This window comes from Phyllostomus hastatus, unplaced genomic scaffold (genome assembly GCF_019186645.2).
Source record: "Phyllostomus hastatus isolate PE091 unplaced genomic scaffold, TTU_PhHast_1.1 phas_contig_198, whole genome shotgun sequence".
Taxonomy (NCBI): domain Eukaryota; kingdom Metazoa; phylum Chordata; class Mammalia; order Chiroptera; family Phyllostomidae; genus Phyllostomus; species Phyllostomus hastatus.
This window is the reverse complement of record NW_025333715.1, coordinates 206,549-224,994: the sequence shown is the minus strand read 5'-3', so window position 1 is coordinate 224,994 and position 18,446 is coordinate 206,549. Positions and strand designations below refer to the sequence as shown.

The window sequence follows — 18,446 nt, the reverse complement described above, 5'->3', positions numbered from 1 at the left end:
GGACAACTTCCCTTTCTGTTATAAGCCTCATGCTTTCCCTCCCCACTTCCCCTCCTGCGAGAGAGCCCAGGCTCCCTGAACCTGTGAGCTGGTCGCTGGGTGTCCCTACCACACCCGAGTCCTCCTGCCTGTGTGAGTGAGTCCCAGCCCCAGTGCCTCAGCTCACTCACACGAACCCTCCTCGAGACAGTGGGCTCCCATGGCCGGGCTCCCCTGCCACAGCACCAAACACACTGCCTGCACCCCCAAGGACCTGGACTTGGCTGGCTGAGGAGTCAGCGACTGCTCAGCCCAGGAAGGAGATGGCTTCCTTAGGGCTCAAAGCCAGGCCAAGGGGCCCATGAGGGGCTGGGAAGAGGAACAGGAGCAAAGAAGCCCCTGGGAAAACATCCTTGCATCTGGGGTTTTCTGCCCGTCCTGAGGCCTTGGGGACCCTGGCATAGCCATCCCCAGAAACAACTCTGAGCTCTCCTTTGTCAGGTTGGTCTTCGGGGGCCCGGAACCCTTGTCTGTGACCCTGTTCTGTTGTCTGCAACGCCTGCTCATTACCCAGCCCAGGCCTGGCCAGGACCCCTGGGTCTCATGCCCTTCTGCAGCCTTGTGGGGTCTCTCCCACATGCTCAGCCCCTCCACTTCCCACCCCACTTCCCACCAACCCTTCTTAAATGGGACCTGGGCTGCACCCTAGCTCTGTCTCTCATTAGCTATGCGGACTTGGGCAAGACACCTAACTCTGTATTCTCACCTGTGATGTGGGGACAATGGACATGTCACTCATGAGAATTGTGAGAACATAGGTCACATATATGAGCACCTGGCGCAACCCCAGATACATAACAATAGTGTTGCCCTTGACCCACTTTGGAACACTCCACAGGAAAGTAAATAAATCTGAATCTGGCTGCCCGTCCCACCCTCTGACCTGGTTTGTCCCCAGCTGCCCTTTTTGCTTTTCTTTCTGTGCTTGGCGCTAAATACGCTTAATTCACTGGCAGCATCGGCATCTTACACTTCCTGTGTTTTGTTCGTGGCGGGGAGGGATGAACAGGAATCATCAGGTTGTGCTTGAAAATAAGTTTATAGAGAAACAAGTGCTGTGCACACAGCTGTGTATTTGGGTCGCTGTTTCTCCACCAGGCAGAGAAGGCTCCACCCCGCAGTGACTCAGCACATAGGCAGACAGCGGCCTGGCGGCAGTGGGGTGGGGGCCTACTGCGTGCGCTTGGTCTCACTGAGCAGCTCTTGCCAGTTCTTCTCCATCTCTTCCTTGCAGTTGAGGAAGGCGTCCTCCAGCCGGCGCATGGCCTCTGCCAGCGTGGGGTTGGTGCGTATCACCACCATGTCATAGGCCATCCACGTGGCCTGCACTGCAACAACCAGACAGGCTCTGGTCAGGCCACAGGGTGGGGCTGTGGCTTTAGAGCACCCCGGGGGCCTGGGCCTGGCTGAGTCACCCAATTATTCTATGGAGAGAAAGCTGGTCAGATACTTGTTACAGGGCTCACAACCCCCCCTATTAAAACTCCTCCCTGCACAGAGCAGCGGTGAAGCTTCCCTCATCTCACACAAGCCTTACCTTCTGGGTGCATCAGCCCATGGCACTACAAGCCTGGAGACCATTCTGCTAGAAAATGCCAGGAAAAATTAGAGCAAACACAGGTCCCTACCTACCCACAGTTCACAGCTCTTGGGTGCAAGCAGGCCTCAAGGAGTGATAACACCCACCAAGCTCAACTGCGTGTTCAGGTAGGGCTGACCACTCCCTCCTGCACGGCCCTACGCCTCAGGTGGTTGTGCTCAGTGGCCTGGGATACCTGTCCACCTCCACCTGGGCACCTCCGGACTTTCATTAAGGCCAGTCCAGAGCTCCTCCTTCTGGTAAGTCTTGCTGAATCCACGTTAGGTGTCCTTTGCTGCTCTCCACTGCACTGCCCAACTTTCTTGTTCTTTCCCTCTGAGGGCAACTGGAGGGCAGCGTCCCCCAGGCCTATAGGTAAACGCGTGCTGCTGGCACTGAAACCCCACGTCCACACCCTTCCCTCTGCAGTCCCCACCCCGTTGCCGCGGCTCTACCTTCTAGAACTACAAAAAACAAAGGTCCTAGCCCTTCTGCATGACAGGGAGAAGTTGTTAGACAAGGTATGTGCAATATCTCAGCACCGAGAAGGCCAGCGATCCTTGAACTTTGGGAAGCATGGCAGTTACCCTACGGAGCAGCTGGAGCTCAGATGGAGTCAGACTTTTCCTCCAGCTCAGCACTTGCCGGCTGTGTGACCTACAACAGTGACTCAGAATTGCTCCCCTTGGGTTTCCATCTGTAAGGGACAGAGAGTGTCCTAATCTCGGCTCCCTGTGAGGATTAAATGAATGATAGTAAACTGCCTAGTATATATCAGGTGATCAAGAAAGAATAAACTCTTACTACAAAATAAGTAATTGAGGTATGTAGGGCAAAGGGTTAAGGTAGGTAAGAAATTACAATGCATAGGAAAAAACAGCTCGCAGAAGTGGATTTCACCTAAACCTACATAGCAGCTGGAATTCCAGCTCTGCGATTCCTAAGGCCAAAGCACAAAAGAAAACACACTTAGATACAAAACTCAGTGACGATAAAATAAAAAGAAGTCCATTGTGTAAGACACTTTTATCCTGAGAAAAACGGACATATTGGTATATTTCGTGAGAAGTGGAATGCAGCTGGAAACACCCTTGATTATGGTGATGGTGAGCCCTTAGCTTAAACGTGAGGTGAAAGAAAGAGAAAGCTGGCAGCACAGCACCGAAGCACCGGCAGAAAAGGCAGTTCAACGAGACACCAACACACTGCAGCAAGCGCATAGCCCTCTTCTGACTGATGCAAGGAAAGGTATTTAGAACACACGGAACAGGAAGGACTCATAATCACCGGACACCCTCCAGCCACGTATGCCTCTTGAGCTTTTCCCTCCTTCAGCATTTGTTGAAGCCTTCCTTGTGCAGCACCTCTCTAAGGCAGCCCCCGCGACACAGCAGTGGGCAGGACAGACGCTCCCCTGCCCTCATGGAGTGTCTATGGCAGTTGCAGTGGGTAAACACATCGGGCAATTCCAAACGGTGAAAGGCGCTGTGCAGGAAATAAGCAGCGTGTTGTTGACAGGGAGATGGGGTGGGAGGAGCCTTATTACAGACCAGGTGGTGAGGGCAGGCCCCCTCCACGGATTTGAGGTGAGGTCTGCAGAGTGGCAAAGCCAAGGTCATAATCTGCGAAGGGGCCTGAACAGACATGATCCGAGAGGCTAATCAGGGCTCGCCCTGTACCCTCCGATAACCTGCTGGGTAGGACCAAGATCCACACACAGAAATGAAGAAAAAATGGTTAAGATGTGCACTGTGAACCGTGGGGACTAAGAAGGGCTCCTGGTAGCTATCTGGGCTTAAAGAAGAAAAAAAGAAAAGCCGAGCCTAGCACTCATTTCTGCCGGAGACCTCTCCCTTCCAGCCTCCCCCGCGCGGGCGCCGGCACTGCTTCCCGCCGCCCTTGCGGCCCTTAAAGAGGAGTCCCTGGGATCCTGTTTCAGCCAATAGGGCCGAGGCTCTCCCCACCCAATGGGAGCTGCCCAGCTGTGCCCAATTGGAGCAGCCACATCCTGGCCAATCGGGGGCCGGGGCGGGGACTTCCGTCCAAACAGTCAGCTCCCCTGCGGCTCCCAGGAAGCACTTTCCTCCCAGGAGAGACGGTTAGGTTTTCCGGGCTGGGGCTGGGGCTGGGGATGCGGCTGGGGCTGGGGCTGGGGATGCGGCTGGGGATGCGGCTGGGGCTGGGGCTGGGGCTGGGGCTGGGGCTGGGGCTGGGCTCGCGGCTGGAGCGCGAAGATGACTCCTGAACCAGCAGCGCCATGCTGTTTTCACACGTTTCCGCGGCGGTGCCGGTTTCACAGCTCTGCTGCATGGCTGTGGAGCTGCTTGTTTGCACTAACTAAAGTTTCCTTTTCCACTGCACCCCAAAGTGGCGTTTGGATTGGTGACAGTGACCACTGAGGGACAGCACCTAGACACAAAATTTAGTAAAGGATGGGGATGAAGTGTCCCCAAACTCTGTTTAGGAGATGGGAGGACTAACTAGGGACGCAGCGAGTTTGCCTTTGCCTCGAGGGCCTGGCAAGTGAAAGTGCGCGACAGGGAGCACAGCGAAGGAGAGCGAGGCCCGGTGACAGAGGATAACGACAAGCCTGGACGTCACAGTCCGCAGGCTAATTTACATAATCGGGGAAAGAGACCAAGCGACATTTAAAAACGTAAATGATGTTCTACTTCCCCGAACCTCAGGTCCGAGGTAATCTTACAGATGAGTTCTTACCAAATTTTGGAAGAACAGTTAATGCTTATGTAAGACAAGTGATTCCAGAGATTAGGAAGACTGGTAACCTCACTATATGGACTGGTGTAGCTTTTAAAGAAAGTATTTATAGAAGCATTTTATTTATATTGTAGAACATTTGAGAGTAGAGATAAAGAAAAATAAAAACATAATTTTCTCTGAGCTGGTTTATTTTAAAACCAAAGGCCATATGAGAAAAATGACAGATTTCACATGGATGTAGATGTGAAACCCTAACTGTAACATGGGCTAGGCAACTCTAACAGTGCTTTAAGACAATATGTTATGATTGGGCAGAGTTGGTAAAAGAAATTCAAGGATGGTGGAATATCAGAAAACCAATCACTCTAATTAACCACAGTACTAAAAAGAAGGAAATCATAAGAATATCTCACTTAATGCAAAAGAGGCAGTTAAAAAATTTTACCTCTTTTTAATTTTAAACAATCAAACTCTAACAAATTACGAATAGAAGGAGACATCTTTTACTCACCAAAGCAATATACCAACAACTTAGAGTAAACATTACACATAATAGAGAAACTGTGGATACATCCCCTATAAGACTGGTATCAAAAAAGGATACCTCTAATAATGTTACTGGTATTGGAGATGCTGGTAAATGGAATAGAAAAAAAGAAATAAATGGTGTAAGGATTGGAAGGTAAAAGAGAAAATTATCAGTTTTTGTAAATTGTAAAAATATACATGAAAGAATAAAGGCCTACTAAGTCAATCTTTTTAAAAAATAAAAGTTAAAGGTGGGGAACAAGCCCTACTAGATATCAAGACAACTTATAAATCCCTATTTTGAAAATAGTATGGTACAGACAAATAAACCAATGGAAGAAAGTAGTAAGCTCAGAGATAAACCTAAGGATTTATGGAAATTTAGTACACGATGAAATAATATCAAAAATCAATGAAAAAGGGGAGTGTACTCCAGCTGTATTAAAGATATAAATATGGAAGATAAAATAACACTTATAAATCAAAATTTAGCACTCCAATGTCTCCCTCTCACTTAGACAAGAAAGGTCAACTCCTTAGTTTGAAATTGTAGACGCTTCTCACCTTGCAGCCTCTTTGGCCTACTACCTTGTGAACCCTGCACTGATCTGGCTCCCTGACGGCCCCAGGCTTTCCCTCGCGACACAGGCCTTGACCACCCCTCCTGCTGGATGGCCCTCCTCTCTGCCCCCGCACATCCCCTCACCTGCCCAATCTCTGCTCCTGTCCCAGCGCTCTGTGTAGAGCCTCTGCTGCCTCCCCAGACAGCCTCTTTTGCCTCTGCTCCCGTCCCAGTACTTGGTGTACTCCGTTAGCATTTGCCAGATTTTTATTTTAATATAAAATTAACATGTGTTTTAATTTTAATTTATATATTTAAATTATAATTAGTCATGTTGATGACTGTTTCTGGCTTCCACCCACTTCTGTAATGAATGAGCATCTCTTCAACTTTATATTCCTAGAATAACACAGAGTAGATGCTCAGCAAATGCTGTTAAATAGAATATTTAATTAGATGGAAGGAATTATATAGCTTATAGAGAAAATGAATCACAGAAGTTTTTTTAAGGGTAGTTTTAAAAAATATAAAAAAATTTGTCCTGGCTGGTGGTGCTCAATGGATTGAGCTCCAGTTTGTGAACCAAAGGGGTCGCCAGTTCAGTTCCCCGTCAGGGCACACGCCTGGGTTGCGGGCCAGACCCCCAGTAGGGGGCGCAGGAGAGGCAAGCACACACTGATGTTTCTCTCCTCTTTCTTCTTCCCTTCTCTCTAAAAATAAATGAAACCTCTTTAAAAATATAAAGAACTTTCGAGTACACAGGCAAAAATATTGCAAACATTTCCAGACAGAAATTTTCTGAAGCACGTCGAAATAAATGGAGATTACTTTCAAATTAATAATGTCTTTAAAAATATTTTTTTCACTTAGAGTATGCATCCTTTCTAAAATTTGTTTTACATTATGATTTTCTCTAGCAAAACTTAGGCTCATAAATTATAAGAATTACACATGTTCTTATAATTTGTAAGGTAAAAAATAAATGAGAGAAATTATAATGGTATTACCGCCACTGCTGGCTACCACTTAGTGGAAGCGCGGAATACAACAGCAGGCTAATACTGTGCAAAAATGGAGACATTTGTTCAAGTCCGTTGCTGCTTCACACCCCCGGGCCGCGCCTGCCCCCCACGCCTTACCCGTGTTGGCACTAGTGGTCGAGTCGCGCGCGGGAGAGGGCGCCAAGGCTGCGCACAGGGGCCGCGTTTGCCGCTCGCTGCGGGCCGGGGCCCGGGGGGGGGGGGGCGGGGGCCGGGGCCGGGGCCGGGGTCCGCACTGCGCGCAGGCACCTCTCCGCCCGCAGCAGGACAGCAGCCCCTCCGCAGGACTAGGGTGCGGCGCGCGAAGCAACCGCAAGGCGGCGCTCAGCGCTGGGAGTCAAACTCTGGGCGCCCTGGCGACACGCGGGTGGTCGGGAGGCGCGGCGGGCCCCGGCCGGGGTTGCGGGGGCGGGGCGGGGGGGGGCGGCCTACCGGAGATCTTCTCCATCTCCTCCAGGACCTTCTCCAGGTCCTTGTTCAGGTCCGACAGCATTCTCAGCATGTCGTCGTAGCTCCTCTCCCCGGGCTCGGACGCGGCCATCTGGGCGGGGTGCGCAGGAAGGAGCGGCGTGACTCCCCCCACGACCTCTCGGCCCCGCTCCTCCGCCCACCCCCAGGAGGCCCACGCCGCGCCCACGCCGCCCCCCCACCGCGAGGTCACCCTCCGGCCCCTGCCTTCCCGACCTGGGGGTCACTGACACGGACCGACGGTGTCTGCCCCCGGAAGGAACATGTAACACGCCCCACCGTGAGTCCGAAGACCCGGTCAGTGCTTGGGCGCCGCCAGGGAACTGGATCCTGCTCTTGCGGGGGGGGTGGGGGGGGGGTGGGGGGGGTCGGGGAGGTGGCTGGGGTGAGGGGTGGGGGTTGGGCACAAGGCGCCGGGCACAGCCGGGGTCAGGGCACACCCGGGTCCGGAGCGCTCGAGCTGGGGGCCGCCCTCACTCACCTCCTGCTCCGCCAGCGCTCTGTCCACTCGCTCCGGCCTCTGCTCTTCCGCCCTCTCAGGGCTGGGGCCTGAGGAGGCGCCTCTGAGGGAAGCCCCACCCCTTTCTGTTACCAGACCCGCCCCCGGAGCGGGCCTCTTGTCCTCATTGGCTGGCACTCTTGGGGCACGAAGGGTGGGGCTGTGAGCGTGTGGCTGTACCAACCCGGCAGGTCGGCACGCGGACCTCGAGGCCTCATTGGCTGGTCTCCAGCGGAAAAGGTGGAGCCATCCCAGGCGTCCCAGGGCGGGAGAGGTTTTCACTGGTGGGCGAGGACAGCACCGCCGTCACTGGGATCCTTCCCACGTGCTAGTGGAGGGAGACTCGCTTGGGCCGGTGAACGCGCAACACAGTGTACACATGATGTGCTGTAGACCTGGGTACCTGATACCTGCTTTATTAAGCACTGTCACCTCAATAAATTCAATTTTTAAAAAGGTCTCGGAATGAAAACAGGCCTCAGTGGGCCTTGGTGGAGGAGGGGTGAGGCCGAGGGAGCGTGGAGCTGGGATGAGAGGTCACTCGTGTCCTGAAACTGGTGCTCCTCCTCTTGTCTCTTCGCGGGTGTGTGTGGCCCTGCGCCCAGGGCCCTGCCTGCCCGCTGCGCCGTGGCGTCGCCGTGTCCAAGGCAGCACTTGGCACGGCAGGTGCTAACAAGCATTTGTTGAGTGAATAGCTGGATGCCCGAGCATTTGTGGTCTTCATAACCACCACACGTTGCTGTCATTGTTGCATCATAAGTCCTAACAGAGGAGGAAGCCGAGGCTCAGGGAGATGAGGCAGGTAGGACCCGGGTACGAGCCAATGGGAAGGGAAGCATTGCTTCCAGCCCAGGTCTGCCAGGCCCTGGCTGGCCTTGGGGCAGTAGAAGCACGGGTCGCCAAGCAAGGACAGGGAGAAAGCTCTTGGTCCATGAGAGGGTGCACATACAGCTGTGGCCGGGAGGAGGCTGAACAAGCTGTCTTTGTTTAGAGGGGGCCGGGCCCCTTAGAAAGGCAGTAAGCAGAGCAGTGGTGTGGGGAAGAGGCCTCTCAGGGCAGACGGAGATGGAGCCGGCTGTTGCTGTTGTTTGGATGAGTAATGATGGAGGAGTGGGCAGGGGAGGTGGTGGTCACGGTGGAGGGAAGTAAAACTAGACCCGGCTTGGGATGTGGCCAGGTGAGGGAGAAGGTAGGAATGGGTTGGAATGGGTTAGTGGCTGGAGTGCGACACCACTGGCTGAGATGGGGGAGAGGAGGAGAGAGGCCAGTTCAGAAGGTTGTTAACTTCGTATTTAAACACCTTGTGTTTGACATTCCTGATGAATCTGGGACCCACTAAATTTTCTCTCAGGGATTCCAATCCTTAGTCCACTGATTGCAGAGCAGAAAAAACAGCTAGCGTTGAGCCAGACCGTTCTGGGCACAGAGCCAGTCCCCACCTATCTATTGAAGAGGCTGCTGCCTGGGCCACGCACCCTCCACTTTGGTTCTCAAGTTGTCCCTTCCCACCTGTGAGTCACCCTGCATACTTCCACTCCCTCTGCCATTTGCTTGGACTGCCCAGAAAAACACAAGTCAGAAATAACTCTAGTGGGCAATGCAGTTTGCCAGGCTGAGGAAGGGCACAGGACTCCAGACAGAAGATTCTGTGAAGGAACAGGCAAGGGATGGATGAGCCTACCAACTTCAGTGAGTGTGGTTGGGGCTCCGGGTTCTTGGGGAGTGGCAGAGGACACTGAGAGCAGCTGGGCTGGAGTGTGAGGGGCCTGGAGGTGGCTTCTCAAACATGTCCCAGGGCCCAGGCCCAGAAGGGTGGGCTCTCAGGGAGCCCACAGACTTCAGTCTGGTCTGTCCATGCCCTCGTGCGTCACACCAGGTAACTGTTCACCAAATATTTCCTTTATAGCCTGGACTCACAGCTAGACTACATTTTCCAGCCTGTCTTGCAGTGTGAGTCCAGGCCAGTGGGATGTAGGTGGAAGTGCTCTGTGTCACGGTCAGGCCAGGCCCATCCTGCGTCTTGTCTCATGTACCTGCTGGAGGCTGATGTCCGAGGCAACTTGGGAACTAGCTGAGAAAGCCAGAGGCTCTGTCAGCATGTCTTTGAACAATGGTCTGGAGCAGAGTCTGTCTCAGCCAAGTGAGCAGGAGTTAAACCTCTATTGAGATTTCAAGGTTTATCTGTTATGACTGCCAGCCCTAACTAGCGCAGACCTGCAAACCCAGAGGGCTCAAAGGGCTTGTTTGGGTGCGGTGGGTTGTCACCAGAAGTTTACCCGCTGGTTGTACATGATGGTTTCTCTTATCTTAACCAAGGACAGATAAGATAACTTTGGCTGAATTTCAACATTAATCAGCCAGTTGAGCCCTAACTGGTGCGGCTCAGTGGATTGAGCGCCGGCCTATGAACCAAAGGGTCGAAGGTCCAATTCCCAGTCAGGACACATGCCTAGGTTGTGGGCCAGGTCCCCAGTAGGGGGGCACACAAGAGGCAACCACACACTGATGTTTCTCTTTCTCCCTTCCCCTCTCTGAAAATAAATAAATAAATAAATAAATAAATAAATAAATAAAATCTTTAAAAGACAAAAAAGCAGACAAACACAAGTGACCCTGGAGGACAGGTAAAGTTTCTGAAGGAAGAATTTATTCCAAATGCGCATAGTGGGTGTGCAGAGTGACCTCAGCAGAGACACATTTTAAAGCCAGTCACGGCCTCTCCTCTCCCAGCCCCAGTTCCGTCATTGCCACCTCTCTGGCCTGAGCTGGGGCAGGGGTGAGGGGTCTCCTAGTCTCCAAACAAAACACAGGAATCTAAAAGCTAAGAGAATTACACAGCCTTATGTTTATTAGTATCTAGCAAGAAAAAAAGTCAAAATTTCCTCCCTGCTCCAACCCCACCTCCACCAGGCGGGCCTCAGGGAGCAGTGTTGGCCCAGAGAGCACGTGCTGCCAGTGCTGTCCTTGGAACCTGGGCACCCGTGCACGGCCACCCTGGTGCCTGTGAGCTGATCACAGGCCCGTTCCTCCACACGCGGGGACAAAAGGGCAGCTGGCCTTTCTCCAGCCCTCAGCTGTCAGCCTTGAGAACTTGGAAAAGGTCAGCGATGTCCAGCAGAGCTTGACGGATGTGGTTCCCAAAGCGCTGGGCATTCTGTGGGAGCCAAAAGCTCAGGCCAACCTCCAGGCAAGCCCCTGTCCCTCTGTCCCCACAAACAAGGACCCTTCCCTAGCCAGACGGGGCCCAGCTGGTGCCCCCTCCTCGGGTCTGAGCTGGAGCAGGGGACTCACCGTCTCTGAGCTAGAGAACTTGCTGGAGACATGGAAGAAGATGGTGTTCTCGCCTGCAATCATGTAGGAGACCCCATAGCCATCGTCCGCTACCTGAGAGCAGCACGGGGTGGGAAGCAGAGGTTAACCAAATCTCGAAGATCCAAAGCCAGGGTGGTGCTCCCAGAGATTCTCAGGAAGGGCCCCACCCCCAGGGAACAGTGTGAAAACCGTACAACTTTGTCCTCCTCCCCTCGTTCACCGGGGATCTAGGACCTCAGGCTCCCCTCGAGGAGCCTCCTCCCAGGGGCGTCTCCAAAACCCTGACAAATGGGCCCACGGGAGGGTCCTGGGGAGGAGTCGCACACTCTCCTCCAGAGGTGGCAGAGGGGACGCCAGCCCCGAGCAACGTCATGCTCAGCAGAGGTGCTGGCACAGGTGGGGTCCCACGCAGGGCAGGTCCAAGGCTGTGCTCTGGCCTCTCTTCTGACCTCAAGGCCCTGCCCTCTCCACGGAGACACACCCCGTTCCTGTCCAATCACACATTCCCCTTCTGGGGCACTTACGGGGCCAAAGCCACCACCAGCGGCCAGGTGATTGGGGTACTTGTTTGGGTCAAACATGCGGATCTGGAATTGAGCAGTCTGGCTGGTAGAAAGGCGCCAGGGCTCTGACAGCACCTGCAAGAGGGACACTGCAGTGGTCAGACACCATGCGCTCAGTGCACACCTGCTGACAGGTGGTGCCTGAGCACCTGCAAGAGCCAGGTGTTGTCCTGGCTGAGGATGCAGGAGGAAAGCAGTGCAGGGCCTTGCTGACTGCTGCCCCTGGTGTCCCCCATCTGTTCTCACCATCACGGCATCTGCACAACCCGTCAATCTTGTGTGGAGGCCAGCTGGCCTGCCGCCCCTCTGGCCTCCGCTCCTCTACCGCTTTCTCCATCGGCTCCACCCCTCCCCTCCTCCCTTCCTGCCGTCCCCTCCAAGAGTGTGCTGCCAGCCGGATCCTCCCCCACCTCCCCACTTTTCTCAGGAGCCCCGCTGCCACCTGCCATGTCACACATTTGTCCATCTGCCCTGCTCACAGAAACACCAACTCTGCTCTGAGCGCCAGGACAATGGGCCCAGGCGCAGTATGGACGGGGCACCTGCCCCAGCCCTCCAGTGAAACAGAAACAGGCCAAGACCCAAGAGACGAGGTCGAGGGGACAGAGAACACAGCCGCATACAACACTGACCTCCGCCAGGAAAGGGGAGCTGACCCCCAGGTACTTGGAGACCACGTAAAGGCAGAAGAGGTGCCTGTCGATGCCAGCGCCCGTCATGGCCAAGCGGTACATGCTCTGGTGCTTCTCAGAGGCTTTCCGGAAGAGTTTCTGGAGGTCTGCTCTCTGGGGGGCAGGAGGGGAGCAGTGAGGAGCAGCCCCAACCCCCAAAGGTGCAGGAGTGGAGGGCCGCCTCATCGTGGGGCCGCAGGGAGCTCACCGTGTGGGACCCCTGCACCATGGCCCGGACGAAGGCCGTGGACTCGTTGGTGCAGGAACGTACAGTCTCGGTCCGTCCCTCCCGGAAGAGTCTCGTCATCGAGGCTTCATAGGTCAAGCAGAACTTGCCCCTGTCCTGGGGAACACAGAGGCGTGAACTTGGCAGGTGGACAGCAGGGTCGCCCTGCACCCGCGGCACCCTGCAGAGCTCCTACCCGGAAGTGCGCCAGCTGCAGAGCAATCTGCACAAAGGCGTCGGGGCTGGTCCGGCACTTCTTGATGAGGCCTTTGCCAAAAGGCATGAACTGGAAGCAGTACAGCTCCACGTCGTCTGCCAGCGCCTTGGCCACCTGGTAGGAGCTCTCGATGGCCGCCTGGCACTGCGGGGACATGGGAAGGGCCTGGGGGCTGGGCCGGGCTGTCTCAGGGCCTCGACAACTCCAGTGGGGGAGGCACTGATGCCTGCCCCAGGGACAGAGGCCCCCCTCACAGTGTCTCTACCCACCACCTTGCCCACAGGTCCCCTCACCCTGGGGCCACACCCCTGTGGGCGGGGCTGGCGGGAGGAGAGGAGGCAGCAGGGCATCCAGGTACTTGTCACTATCCCAGACTATCCCTGCCCCTTCCCGGACTGCGCACCCGCTCAGGAATGTCCCACTGCAGCCGCTGAGGAGGTGGCAGCATGGGGTTTGGCTCGCCCAGGCAATGCCCCGTCTCCGTGTAGCCCAGGTGAAAGACATCCGTGCCCAGGACAAACTGCAGGGAGAAGGCCAGGCTGAGAGGCCGTCCTCGTCCCCTGCTCTGTCCCCCACAGCCTGCCCACACGACTCTTCCGGCCCTGTTACCTCCCAGAGGTGCCCTATGATAGGGGCGTCGGCCCACGCGTGCTCTGTGTTGAGGCCCAGATGGCCGTTCTTGAAGGAGATGAGAGTGAAGGACTTGTCAAACCACCTGCCGGGGCAAGAGACGGCGATGACGGCAGGCAGGTGAGGAGCCAGGCAGGGCGGCGGCGGCCCCGGCAGGGCGGCGCAGTACCTGTTGTAGCAGTTGCCGTGCAGCAGGGCCTTGCCGTAGAGGCTGAGGCTGGCCTCGTCCCCGGGGTCGTAGCCGTGAGACTCCTCGTCCAGGGCCACGAAGAAAGCCGCACGCTCAATGGCATCGAGGGCAGCCCTGTTCTTGCCGGAGCTGAAGAAGGTCTGGCGTGCCTGTGCCCACTCCACTCTGGGGCGTGAGGGCGGGGTGAGTGCAGGCCACCTGGCCGCAGACGAGGGCACCCCCTGGGCCTCGCAGGGCCCGCAGCTGGGGCAGGTGGAGTCCCTGCCCTTTGCACACCTCAGTGAGAGGTGACGGCAGCCCCTCCACTGCCACGGCCACCAGTGCCCCTCCCTGCTACGGGGCCCAGTCAGGATGGAGGACACTGTGTCGGGGGCGCCCCTCCCCCAGGGGCCCGAACCTCAGCCAGGACGGCCCCGCCTGCGAGGGTACCTGCCGCCTGCAGTGAGGGCCGCCAGCTTCTCCTCCCCGGGCTGGGCTGGAGACGGGTCGTCCAGGATCCTCTGGAACTGCAGCTCCAGCTCCCGGGGCTGCAGCAGGCGGGAGCCGTCGTAGAGCCACACCTTGAAGAAGCGGCCCCTGTGGTAGACGGCCACGTGCCTGCTCTCCGCGAGGTGCTGCAGCACGTCTGCGATGGAGGCCAGCATGCGGGCTGAGGCAGGGGGGCGGAGGGCAGGGGGCACCTCCCTTCCTGACGCCCCCTGGCCTGGGCACCCCGGCCACAGGATCGCCGGGTGGCTCCCGTGGCCCCTGCTCAGCCAGGCCTCCGCCTGGGCGTCCTTCCCGGGGCGGAGTTGCCCACAGGGAGCTTCCGTACCTCTCGGTTATGCCAACGACAGTCCCAGGAGGCATTTCATAGAGGAGGGACCCAGAGCTCGAGGAAAGGACACAGACTACCTGTGTCAGAAACGCAGGCTGCTGCCCTGTCCCCGCCCGCCGCCTGGCGAGCCCGCCCTCCTCTTGGAGGGGCAGCCACACTCCCTCCTGTGGGTGCTCCTTACTCGGGGTGCACCAGCGCCGTGCCTGCTCGCAGCAGGGGTCTGGTGTTGGTCAGAAGCTGGCTATCAATCAGACTGCTCTGCACCCCAGGACAGCGAGGACACAGTGATGAGCAGGCAGTAGGCACCTGGCCATGGTGGGCCCACAGCGGGGAGCAAGGGGGCTCTGTCCCATCAGCCCCATCCCGGGCGCTGTGGCTGTACCTGTCTCCTTGCCCGGGATCCGAGTGGTGTTAAACATCCTCTCCATCTGGTAGGAGCACATGGGCACGATGCCCAGCGCCATCACCTGGGAGGGAGGCAAGGCAGGGCTAAGACAGGGCCTCCTCCCCCTTCAGCCCCCGACCCGGCACCACTCACAGGCTTGATGTCCTCCCGGTCCAGTTTACGGCGGTAGGTGATCATGGCGTGGACGACGTTTCCCAAGCGGGCGGCCTGCACGTCCGTGTTCCTGATGAGCACGAAGTCCTGCGAGACAGAGCCGAGGCCGCAGGGTAGCCGTGACAGGTGCAGGCTGTCCCCTGGGCTCCCTGCTCACGGCCTGGGGGGCCTTGTCCCTCACCCCCTGTCCAGCCCGCACTGTCAGGTGGCCCGCCAGAGATGAAATGCCCGACTGACCACATCCCTCCTTGGCCCCAGCTCTGATTTCAACTGCTTTTCCATAACCTGTTTGGTCATGCTTTGTTAATTTTGCTTTGAGAAGGGGGTCCCCACCACTAGAAAAACTACTTAAAATCTCAGGTGCAGACGAGCTGTGCGTGTCTCTGGGAGGACAGGCTTGGGGAGGAGGGGCACCCAGCCTGCCAGTCAGGGTGCTCTCCGGACAGCGGAAGAGCGCCATGCGCACCGTGCGGCCCATGGCTGGGGTGGGGGAGTGCCAGGCACACAGCGGAGGGAGACAGTGGGGTCCCGGGTGCTAAGAGAAGGAGCTCTGGATCCGCAGGGCGACCAAAGGAAGGCCCGTCTAAGGAGATTCCCTGGTGATGGCTTCAGGGAAGCTAAGGGCCCACAGCCAGGAGGCCTCTGAGGGAACCGAGGGAGGAGGCGGTGGCAAAGGGAGCCCCAGGGCCCCTGAGAGTGACCGCGTCAGGCTGCAGGGCTGCTGGATTCTGGACCCTCAGTATCCCCATCGCCCCTCTGCTGTTTCCTGACCATGTTCTCCCAGGACCTCCCCCCCCCCCGCCCCTTCCCCTGGGCCTCACTCCAGAGCACCCCCTCGCCTGTGGAAACCACCACCAGGGCTCTGGGCTGTCCCCCAGGCCCTCTGCCCAGAGACCCACAGCCGGGGACAGAGCTGACCACACAGTGCCACCTTTGCTCTACCTCTTACCATGACGTAATAGTTGCTGTTCACCATGATGGGCGTCCTGCCTCGAAGGTAGATGTACTCTTCCCACCAGTCACTCACCTGTGGGAGGGCGGGAGCTGAGGGCTGTGGCGGCCAGGCGGCAGACAGGAGTAAAGTGGGGGAGGGGAAGTCTGGGGGGACTCACATAGTTGGTTGCCCACCACGACTTCAGTACCAGGTACTTCTGCAGCCTGGGGGCAGTCTTGTCCTGGAATTCCTTGGCCAGTGTCTCCATGCGGTGATACTGCTTGTCGTCCAACAAGGGCCGCACGGACTCCAGGTACTATTGAGCCAGGTTCCCGTCAGCGTGGGGGCCGGACAGCAATGGCTGTCCCTTTCCCACCCCTGTGCTGCCCCCAGCCCCACCTCCCTCAAATCCATTCTTTGAAGGGGAGGGTCCCTCACATGTGGACAAGTCCTGACTCCAGACTACTCTGCCCACCAGGATGCCTGACCCAGGCCCTCACCCGCTGAATTGTGGCCGGCACACTGGGCACGGGGAGCTTGGGCAGGGACGTCTGGAAGCTGTACAGCATGGGCCGCCCACTGGACAGAAGGCGGACACATATCTGGGGGTGCAGAGCAGAGGGTGTCAGGCTGGGAAGCAGGGAAGAGAACGGAAACAAACCAGGGAACACTGAGGAGCTGGGCCCCGAGTTCTCAGGACCAGGACACGCCCATGTGCCAGGCACCAGGGCCCCCTGCCTGTCCCTCAAGCCCAGGACCCTCGGTGAGGTCCCGGGGTCTCACACCGGGCCCCTCCCCCACTTCTGCTCACAGCCCAGGCTTTGGTGAAGCGGCTGGTCTTGCCGTGCATCTCGAACATCCAGCCGTGGTAGGAGAGCAGCAGCTTCAGGGTTTGGCGGAAGAAGAAGATGCCCGTCACCCAGACCCCCGTGGAGAAGACGGCCATGCTGACCAGTGCCCGCGTCTGGGGGGTGTGGTAGGGGCCGTATCTGTCAGAGAAGGGAGAGGGCTGCAGGTGTCCACTGGAGCAGCCTCGGGGGATCCTGGCCCTGCACTCTCCACGGTGCTGAGCCACCTCAGAGGAGGCACCGAAGAAGAGCCCCCCCGGGCACCTTCACAACGAGGTGGCCGGGGTCGGGGGCTGCCCCATGACCTCTGATGGCGATTGTCCTGTGTCTGCCCAGCTGAGGAACCCGGGCCTTGGAGCCCACCCAACCTCCCTTGCAGCCCGTTCCTCACCCCTGAGGGAGGTGTCTCTGGATGTAACAGACCAGCCCCTTGGAAATGTCCAGGTTACAGTAGGAAGAGCCCACTGTTGTCAGGACGACGGCCAGCCAGCTGGTGGGGCTGCCAGGGTACACGCCCCTGAGGATGCCATTCTGTGGGGCAGAAACAGGGCATGGGAGCACGTGTCAGGTCCTGGCTTTTGCCTGGAAGGCTTTCTCCTTTGTTCCCCTACTGTGTCCTTACTCCTGTCTTCCCCTCCTCCTCAGCCCCACACCTGCAGCCCCCCACTGCTCAGTCCCCACGGCCACTTCTTCACACCTGTCTCCTCCCCTCAGCCAGCCCTCTGGTCTCTGCACCACTAGAGCCTGTTCCCCGGCAGAACTGCCAGCCAAGGTGGAGACGGAGCACCTGCACAATGGAGCAGCTCACGACACCTGGCCTCTGCCTCCAGAAGGCTCTATTCTGCTGCACCTGCCGGCAGGAAGAGGCCAGGATAGCCAGTTGCGCCCACCTTGATTCGAATCAGGCGTTTCTTCCAGGAGTTGAGCCCAGACACATAGATGTGTTTCAGGGCCTCCCTACTGAGCCGAAAATCAACCCCATCTGGGGTCACGGTAAACTGGAAGGCCACAGCCTGATGCGCTTCCGCCATCCTGGTGGTTGGCCGGCACCTGGGAGGGGGGCGGAAGGGTGTTCTGGCGGGCTCAGGCCTACCCCACCCCCATCGAGGCCCTATCTGCGGCCCGCCCCCGCCCCCTCCCTGTTAGCAGCAGCCCCGCCAGCGCCCCAGGCCCGCCGCCACCCAGACCCCAGCCCGGCCAACGGCCGCAAACCCTTGCGCCCGCGTTCAGGGCAGGACCCGCCACAGCGGTGCAGGGCTCAGGTGGGGGGTGGGTTCAAGGCCTTGAAAACTTCAGGATCCCGGAGGGCAGTGAAGGGCGGCGTCGGGAGGTGCCCCAGGAAGCCTTGTGGTCCGGAGCGAGGCGCGTTCGGGTGCCCCCAGCCCTGACCGCGTGGGGCCTCGTGCGCCCTCGCCCACGCACAGTGCTCTGAGTCCGGCGGGGCCCTGTGTTGTTCCCCACTCCACTCACAGCACAGCTCGGGCTCACTCCTGTCTGCGTGTGGGGCCAGTCACTCTGGCCCGTGTCCCCACGTCCTTCAGGCTGGCCACCCCCGCCCCGCCCTCACCAGGAACCTGACACCAACTCCCAAATTTGGGCTGAGAAAACAGAAGCGGGGGCCACCAGACTCCGCTCCCCTCCCTAGCGGAACTCAGGGTCGGGGCGGGGGCGGAGGGCCAGGCTTCCGCAAGGGGAAGACTGCTCCAAGGTCTGGGAACCTGGGGTGGGGGTGGGGTAAAGGGTCTCACGTGAGGATGGTGGCATTAGAGCTAAAAATAGTCGAATGTAGGGAAAAGGTCATCTGTGTCAGCTGTGCGGCTGGTCCCCTGATCTCCAGAGCGCAGGGCTGGGCAGCCCCACCCAGGGCATTCTTTGCACCCTCAGTTGCTCCCCAGTCCCCTACGCAGTTCCTTGAGCATTTGTCACTTCCAAGCTGGATCCAGGAAGGGCAGAGGGGAGGGGCCTCCCACTGGCAGGGCGGACCCTTAACTTTCAAACCCACAGCACTGAAAGCCACGCTTTTCAGGAGGGGAAACTGAGGCT

The 18,446-nt window shown here is 57.7% G+C and overlaps 2 protein-coding genes across 3 annotated transcripts; both read right to left on the bottom strand.

The window, feature by feature from the left end:
- Positions 1 to 1,059: 1,059 nt before the first annotated feature.
- SYCE3 (synaptonemal complex central element protein 3) lies at positions 1,060 to 7,755 on the bottom strand. The gene is made up of 3 exons (XM_045834969.1): positions 7,419 to 7,755; positions 6,902 to 7,010; positions 1,060 to 1,367 (listed from the first exon to the last, which is right to left on the bottom strand). Exons 2-3 carry the CDS (start codon positions 7,008 to 7,010, stop codon positions 1,210 to 1,212), a joined length of 267 nt encoding a protein of 88 aa, XP_045690925.1. The 5' UTR covers positions 7,419 to 7,755; the 3' UTR covers positions 1,060 to 1,209.
- Positions 7,756 to 10,061: 2,306 nt separating this feature from the next.
- Positions 10,062 to 18,063, bottom strand: CPT1B (carnitine palmitoyltransferase 1B). Of its 2 annotated transcripts, none has more exons than XM_045834850.1 (19): positions 17,874 to 18,063; positions 17,294 to 17,453; positions 16,795 to 16,934; positions 16,367 to 16,544; positions 16,056 to 16,157; positions 15,734 to 15,871; positions 15,571 to 15,648; positions 14,601 to 14,708; positions 14,445 to 14,529; positions 13,675 to 13,870; positions 13,225 to 13,410; positions 13,035 to 13,140; positions 12,829 to 12,945; positions 12,405 to 12,569; positions 12,191 to 12,325; positions 11,944 to 12,096; positions 11,273 to 11,386; positions 10,728 to 10,820; positions 10,062 to 10,590 (listed from the first exon to the last, which is right to left on the bottom strand). In XM_045834850.1, exons 2-19 carry the CDS (start codon positions 17,432 to 17,434, stop codon positions 10,507 to 10,509), a joined length of 2,319 nt encoding a protein of 772 aa, XP_045690806.1. In that variant the 5' UTR covers positions 17,435 to 17,453; positions 17,874 to 18,063; the 3' UTR covers positions 10,062 to 10,506. The 2 variants fall into 2 exon arrangements, with proteins under 2 accessions (XP_045690806.1, XP_045690807.1); XM_045834851.1 differs by lacking the exon at positions 17,874 to 18,063 and adding an exon at positions 17,616 to 17,867.
- Between the last annotated feature and the right edge of the window lie 383 nt (positions 18,064 to 18,446).

Coding starts and splice junctions, on each gene's coding strand:
- SYCE3 (XM_045834969.1), bottom strand. CDS start 7,010: ATGGCCGCGTCCGAGCCCGGGGAGAGGAGCTACGACGACATGCTGAGA. Junction 1,368..6,901: donor GGAGATGGAGAAGATCTCCG/GTAGGCCGCCCC, acceptor TGGTTGTTGCAG/TGCAGGCCACGTGGATGGCC.
- CPT1B (XM_045834850.1), bottom strand. CDS start 17,434: ATGGCGGAAGCGCATCAGGCTGTGGCCTTCCAGTTTACCGTGACCCCA. Junction 16,935..17,293: donor AACGCCTGATTCGAATCAAG/GTGGGCGCAACT, acceptor TCTGCCCCACAG/AATGGCATCCTCAGGGGCGT. Junction 12,097..12,190: donor TGGTGCAGGGGTCCCACACG/GTGAGCTCCCTG, acceptor CCTGCCCCCCAG/AGAGCAGACCTCCAGAAACT.